Source organism: Zosterops lateralis (assembly GCF_965231275.1).
Source record: "Zosterops lateralis genome assembly, chromosome: 9".
Lineage (NCBI taxonomy): Eukaryota > Metazoa > Chordata > Aves > Passeriformes > Zosteropidae > Zosterops > Zosterops lateralis.
This window is the reverse complement of record NC_139769.1, coordinates 15,084,292-15,092,448: the sequence shown is the minus strand read 5'-3', so window position 1 is coordinate 15,092,448 and position 8,157 is coordinate 15,084,292. Positions and strand designations below refer to the sequence as shown.

At 35.7% G+C, this 8,157-nt stretch overlaps 1 protein-coding gene across 1 annotated transcript in view; it reads right to left on the bottom strand.

Annotated features, from left to right (window-relative positions):
• Positions 1-1,508: 1,508 nt before the first annotated feature.
• HS2ST1 (heparan sulfate 2-O-sulfotransferase 1) overlaps positions 1,509-8,157 on the bottom strand; it is a 78,187-nt gene continuing 71,538 nt past the window's right edge. The window contains exon 7 of the mRNA XM_083867129.1: positions 1,509-7,378. Within this exon, the coding sequence (XP_083723255.1) occupies positions 7,152-7,378 (227 nt within the window). The 3' untranslated portion in view covers positions 1,509-7,151. The remainder of the gene's footprint in view (positions 7,379-8,157) is intronic.

Here is an 8,157-nt window from a genome sequence, read left to right as displayed (position 1 = left end):
ACATTTACAGCCATTTTTGCTGAAAGTAAAACTCAGGCTTCCAACCATCTCTCTGAAGTAGCCTTAGTATTAACAGATGTCTTGTTGCAATCTGCCTGAGCCAGTGAACTCATTCTGAATGGACACCAAAAAAAGTGCAGAATTTTTGCTCCACATAATCTGAACGTTAAGTTGCTTTCTCCCAGACTTCATGGATTTGACTTCTACCACGCAATTATTACTTTATCTTCAAGAAGCAAAGACCTCAAATGCAGAGCACATGAGCCTCCCAGTCAATGTAATTTGCTTTTCCAGATCTATAGCTTAGCTGTAAGTAGTACTGGAGCAAAGTGCAGGAAGTAGGTATTTGGTCTAGGTTATAAATAGGAGACTTTTCATTTGGTGGTGTACAGGCCTTGCTTATAATAGCAGCAGCCTTGATGGCTGCAGCCTTGAGTTCATTAATTCAGTCAGGAGAAGGCACTGAAGATCCAAAGCAGATAATTAGGCCAGAGATAGCCATCACAGCTGTTAATTTAAGCAATTACTGCAATATATGTGGCTTATATTTCTGCCTGTACTTTCCTCTGTTCTTTACAGACTGTCTTCACAGATATAAATACACCCCTCCTTTCATATCGACTGCTTTACGTGACGTTTGCCCATATTTACACCCATTGTTACACACTGCTGTGAGGCAGTCTTGACAAAGCCAGCCTGTAACTGCACAAGTCTCTAGCATTCCTTCTCCTCTTGCCAATTCTTGAAGTCATACAACATTTTTAAAGTTATTAAATTCTAAATAAAGGAGATTAAGGATTCCAAATTCTATTCTATGCTAAAAACAGTGATCAATATTTGTCAGGACTATAATACTGCCTGTAGGCCCTCTAGGCCATTATTCTCTACACTAGCTTTTCTCTTTTTTTGGTAAAGAGACAGTTTATAATATTTTCCAGTAACTACTGTATCAATCTGAGAGTTCTGGTAGAGTTAGAGCATTCAAATTATCACAGCAAATTAGTTATGTTTCTCTTTCAAAACAGAACAAGGTTTTTCATTATTGATACTGAAACTGTTTGAAATAACACATGCATGTATACAGCACATTAGTGAATAATCTCCTAGAACACCAGAGGAATGCAATACCTGTATACTTGAACTATAACCACAATTCGCATGAATCACCATTTAAACCTATTTTGTTCCTGAATTTTAATTTTTTTTTCAATAGGAAGATTACTCTCTGTGCAATTATTTTGACAGTCATATTTATTACAAAGGTTTAATGTCTCTGTGTAGCAAATGTGAGAATGGATTCAGGATCAGCCTTGTAAGTGTGCAGAAAATGGGCAGAGAATGTTTATCACAGTATTTTCCATTTTTATGAGGATGCAGTTGGTTATTATGACAAGGTGAAAGGTCTCAAAGCCTTCATTTTTAGGCCACAGGTGTTCTTTGTAGAGGTTTTTTTTTTAATAAAGAGTATTATTAGTCCTTTAAATTAGCTCTTATTGAAAGTTACCACATCTGTGTTATGTGGTAATGAAGCTGGGGGAGGAGGTCATAGCAGGGGACTTGTGCTTGAAGAAAACATCTGGGTATTACTTTGACATTCACTAGCAACTTCTTTTATTTTATTAAAAAGTAAGGAAATTATACTGAAATCAATTGCAAGATGCAAACAATAAATAAAATGAAAATACAGGATCTGAAAAAAAAATTGGTTGGAACAAAAACCACCTTTCCCTTCTCTTGCTCCCTCTCGTGAATTCCAACTGCTGAGATTAATTACACGGGCAATTGGCAGCATCGGTTAAAAAATGATTCAACCAATACCTACCACATACACCAGTCATTCAGTCTTTCAGAGGAGAAGCTACTGTCATTTTAAATAAAGCTTTTCATTGTATTGCAACTTTTTTGGGATGTCATTCTATTTACTACATAATTTCAGAGACAGGTAGTGACTTAGGAAGTCCTCTATATAGGCATTTTTTTCCTCCACTTCCTGTGGCTGATAAAAGCAGAAAGACTTTGTTTCCTGTGCACAATTACACCTATCACTTCCATTCACAGGAGCAAGGAAAAGTCTATTTTCAACAAAAGGGGGATTTAAAAGCTATCAAAATCTTCAAGTGGAAATTGCTAAGTAATTGCATGATGGTTCTTAATCATCAAGGCTGATAACAGATGATGTTCAGCTCCATAGCACACAACACAGCCAGGGATGTTTATAGGGCAGTGGTTATAGTCTGTCTCAGAAATCCTAAACAGCAGCATACTCATACTCACTGTACTTTCTTGTTCTACATCCTTGCTTACTAATGCAAATGACATTTCTAATCCACTCAAGTTCTTACACCACTCTCAGCACTGCAGTAACTGCGGGTGTTCCCATATCACAGCAATTGGTTGGTCATTTGTTTCCTCAGGCAGGGAAGCACAAAGGAATCAATCCACTGTTTGAATGCCTGTTTTCTGTTCTTACATATCTTGGTTTTGATATTAAGAACTTTTCATTGACACCTTCAGCACAATGTATACCCCCTGCAAACTTAAAACATATTTGGTCACAAAGCCCATGCAAGTTCTAAGAGCCTCTAAATATATTTGGTTATAGCTGTATGAAATTATTACAGATGGGCTACACTCCAGATTGTCTCTCCCCTCCAAAATCACAATAGCTGCCAACAAAGTGCACAATACTCCAGACAACATGCTCCAGAAAAAAAGCATTCAATGTGAATGTGACATGCAAATATTAAGACAGGACACCAGACTTCTTTTCTTTCCCCTTCCCAATGGGTGTTTTATTTTGTAGCATTTGCATTAGGTAATCAACTGAAACACTTAAACAACAGAAAGCTGGCAGCACAGTGAGGAAAAATGGAGATAATTTCTCAAACAGCCGTGACAAAATTGTTTCAAGTTGGAATAGTATTGCACAAATGAATCAATTTATGGAGGGTGAGTGGGAGCAAGTATCTTCAACATGGATTGTGGGGAAAAAAGGCACTATTTAGCTGTGTGTGTGTTTAAAAAGAAAAAGATCGTGAAGCACAATCCATGTTTTTCAAAATTACATTCAGTACTGGTTTAGAAATGCTCACAAACCTGTCTCTTTTGCAGAAGCTATGGAAAGCTGCTGATGTAAGTATCAGACAGTACAAGTGTACAAACATTTATAATTATGCTCCAGAAAAGTCTCAGGAAGAGAGGCTCTTTCTATAAATACTGCTGCAAAGGTTACACAGTTGCATAGGCTTACAGTTAAGGAAGCATCCATCCAACTAAGCAGCCTTAAACTTTAAGTTTAATCTCTAGTAGTCATAAAATATGCTCTAATTTTGAAGAGCTAGATTGGCAGTGCACTTGAATCAGGCTTTTCCATTGACTGCTTAAGCAGCACAGTTCAGACAGTATCACCCACACACCTTTTTGTCACATACACCTTTAGCAACACCACATAAGCTTAATGGCAAATTTTAACAGAAGTGTAAAAGAAAATAACTGAATTTTTCCCAATATAAGATAGAATTGCTCTGAGATCATCAATAAGCAAAAGTTTATTCCTGTAATGTAAAAATAGCTAGGTATCTTCAGAAAAATTAAATACCCAAAAAATCATTTCAAATGACCAGGAAGGGCTGGTTCTCCATCTCCTACATTGTATAGCTATAAATTTTAATTTGTGTTTGAAAATGAAGCCATGATCAGCACACCAATAAAAGAGAGACTGCTAGAAAATCCACCCAGAACAAGCAGGAATGTGCACAGAGGACATTCTGCACCCTAGCCTTAGGTCTGCTTACAGATGCACTAACAAAATAAAAGTGAAATTCTTGTTGCATGGCTGCAGAATTATTAAGGGAAGGAGCTAAAACCAGTGTTGCCAGCACTGCCCAAAGTATCACAGGTGCCCCAGGCATGCTGTGGGTACAGCTGGGTAGTCACCAGCACAGCAGGACCTCATGCCTCAAGAGTTTCAATGGGGCTAGAGCTTCGCACAAAATCTGGGCAGTACTTTTATACAGAACATACAGAGAAGTGTAGCAAAATCTACTCTCAGCTATATGTAGATATATGAGCATTTCAGCACCTTTCAAATTAACTTAGCCCTGCAAAAAGCAAATCTCACTCCTCTACAGAGAGTACAGTGACTTCAGTTATAAGATCTATGTTCAGGAGGCTGCATAGTAGTTTACTGATCATACAACCTGCAAAAACAAAAATTCATATATTGCTGCTTTCCTCTCTGAGTCATTAAGGGAAAATACATGAGATAAATCACATTTATATACCGTAAAATATTTTAATGGCAACAACTTGGATTGTTTCTGTTTCCAAACAGAAGACGAATAGAAGAGATTATTAAAAATCTGTAAAGCTCCTTTTCCTAAACTGTCTTTTAAGAAATCCAAGTTCATAGTTGTAAATTCAAATTATTCTAAGTTCACAGTTGTCTTTATTGGTTACACTAAATATAAAAGTAGACAGTCTTGGTTCTTTCTGTGTTCTACAGATGATCACATTTTCTGAGAATATCTGGAATGAGTACCGCTCCAATTGTTGCTAGTATTTCTAAAAAATAGTCCTAAAATTCTTGTTTGTCTCAACCTTGACAGTTCACAGCAAAGAACAGGAAGTGATATCTGATTAAATAAAATGTGTTATCTTACATGAACTATGAAAAATATATTGCTCTTTTAAAAGTAAAAAAAAAAAAAAAAGCTTTGTTCTATTGGTTTTGTTATTGGAGACTCATAATTAAGACATTCTAAATCCTGGAAGGAAAAAAAAGCAACGTAACTTTCAAAACTGCTTACAGAATAGAAGTTTCTGTAGACCCTACTGAATCAGTAGAAGTTTTGCCTATTGTTTTCCTGTCAATAGAGAAGCATTTGTCTACATACCTATTTCATTACTTAGATGAATATGTAGCATTTTCATTTAGCAAGCTCTTCAGCTCTCTTGGAGGTGCTCTGCTGAAAATTCCAAAGGAGATTCAAGAAGGAAACTAATCTTCTCTCTGAAGGAGAGCAACATAGTAAAAAAAATTCTAAGACAGAACTATCACTGAGAGGAAATCTTTCCTGGGATTATAAATATTTATTTTACTTTTTTTAAAAAAGTGACTGCTTTTCAATGAAAACTTTTAGATCTTCATTAACTACTTTTTCTGTATGACTCCTCGGTTCCTTTCATTAGCTAGGAAACATGTCTTCATGTGTGACCTAACACATCCTATTTCCAAACATGTTGGCATTATTATTGATGTCAACAGACAAGAACTAGAACAGGAAGTCTTATGCATGGTTCATGCTATATAAATGGTAACTTATGAGAAGGAACTTCCCTGATTATTTGGGAAGAACAAAGAGAGATCTATTTTTAAAATCAGAAGGGAAAAATATAAGAAAACAAAGAAAACTTCAAGATGTGCTTGATAGTCTCTTGTTATCCTCTCTGTAATTGGACTGTTGCTTTTGGCTGCAGATATCCAGTTCACAGACCATTTTCCATTTCCTTTGTTTTCATTACAAGAACAAGCTGGTTAAAGAAACTCCACTCAGTAATTTTAAACTAAACCTTCGGCATCATACCTTAGGAATTTAAACCTTTCCCACCACTCCTTTCTTTGTCTCCTCAGTGCCTTCCCAATCAAATCCTGTGAAAAGCACTTTTAAGAAAAGGCAGGTGGAAGCTGTGTAAATATTCGTATCTTTAAGAAAATTCAATAGGAAAAATTCTTGCAGTGCTCCACGGCCATTTGCTATAATGCAGTGGCCCCAAACATCTGTTCTTAAATTTCAATTTACTTCATCTGCCAGGTGTTTCACATTGTTAATAATGGCAACTCACAAAATTACAACAGTCACGTAAGGCAGTAATAGAAATACAATTATGTCAATCAAGTTCACTGCATCTTTCCCAACCAGACTGCACACAACATTGTTCTTCTTGTTCTCTTACCCTAATAAAAGGATGAAGACTACATTTCTGTAAAACAGAAAACATTCTGGTATTGAAGTCAGAGAGGTCACTGAAGTGTGTTTCAGCAATGTCCAACAGTTAACTCAACCAGGAAGTAGATGTGATGTTTTTCACTTCACACATAACAGAATCGGTGCAAAAAACCCCACTTTAAACTAGTTACTTTAAACCTTTTGGTCCAAATACATAAAATAAGCAGTATTTACAGCATTTTACTCCTTTTGCAAATGCAATGCTTTAAAACACATTATAAAGCACCTCAGTAAAAATATTCTACAGATAAAAGTATTGAAGTAGTAGGAAAACCCTAGCCATACCACAGCTCACTAATAGAGTCATAATATGGATTCACCAATATCTCAGTTTACAATTATTACAAAGAATCCATGGAGAAACTTACTGAATTTACAATTTTTATACCACTGTGTAAGGATCAACTAGAACTGCAGACAATACCAAATTTCTTTGTAGTTTTCCCAACCTCCGTCAGTGGTGGTGGTGGTGATTAAAAAAAGACAAAAATAAAAACCCCACCTCTCTGATTCTTTAACTTTTTACAATATTAATGTGAAAATGACATTTAAACACTAATAAGTAGTTGTAATTTTTTAATAAAACCACATATATAAATATGGGCAATTCCAGCAGCAGCAGCATTTCTCAGCAGAACATGATTAACCATCCCAATTAATACCATGTGACATGATTCACAAAAACAAAGCACAGAAGTCAACCAGTTATTAGGACTATTCATACTGTATACAACCAAAATTTCCATGTTGAAAGCTGGGGAAAATGATTTCCTCTTCACAGAAGTATAAATGAAAATAAATTGCTCTGAAAATTAAAAAGAGCATAAACAGAAGTGGTTTTTTGGTTGTTTATATTTTCAAATAGAACTGTCGTGTATTAATTGCTCTGAATTACAGTGTAGATTTCTTCAGGTTAAGGATATTGACTCCCACTGAAAGTATTAGTTTGATAAAAGAAATGAAGCTTTTGCTTCTGGATTACCAACACAGCTATATCCAAAGCCCTGGAGGTGATCCACAACCCACTTTTCTCGTATAAAGAAATGTCTTGGAGATCTACAAGCAATCTAGTTTCCATGGCTGAGGACTAAGATGATGATGTGACCAAAGATTTAGGTCCATAAATCTAACAGTATAGCATTCTTAGTTTGATTTAGGGTAAATCTTTTCATAGAAAAAGTTTTGAGCCAGAATATACAATTCTCCATCTTTTTCCCGAACTGCATGTGCTCTGACAAACTGAAATTGCTCCAGTGCAAATTCATAGAACTCGTTCTCCATTTTCCAGATTTCAGACTGCTGTAGCTTGGCAATAGTTTCTTTTGTGGGAAGTTTTTTCTCAGTTGTTTTCCTAAGATGCGACTTCTTTCCTAAATGCAAAATGAAAGCAATAACTTCACTTTCAAGTTCATGTACTCAAAAAATGTTTACAGTCCTTCATTATTTACAGAGTTTTTATACTCTCAGTGTGTTGATAAACTGCATTAGAAGGAGCAGGCTTTAATCCAGAATTTCTTAACACAACATGCAAGGTTGAAAAACTGCAGCCTCTCTCACTAAATGTTTATGATTTTTGCATCCATTCTTTCAATTCTTCCTGTTTGCTCTAATAAACCCAGGGAATGAACATTCATTTAAGGAATAAGATTACTCCACATAATCTACCTGGAGTAAAAGTGGTCTTTCAAAATTAATTATTTAGATGTTAATCTGGTATCAAATGTTAAGAATTTCAGAAACTGCAGGTGAGACTTCTTTCATGGAATCACAGAAAAAATTAGGTTGGAAAAGACATTTAAGGTCATCAAGTCCAACCACTCCAAGTCCTAAGTCCCAATCAGCCATATCCCTGAGTGGCACACCTACACATCTTTTAAATACCTCAAGGGAAGGTTACGTTCAACTCAGACTACCAAAAACCCCCCTGTTCTGGTGTAGCTCTCTGTAGCTCTCCACAGAAGATAAAAAAATCTCATTTTCATGTGATTTTAATTGTCTATTTCTAATCAAAATATAATCTCTACTAATAGCATTTAAACCATTATTCTCCCATCTAAATAGGATACTATAGTCTTATCATAAATGATATATAAGCCACATCCCTGTTGCACAGAGTTTCTGAGACAAAGATGACCAAAATGATGACCAG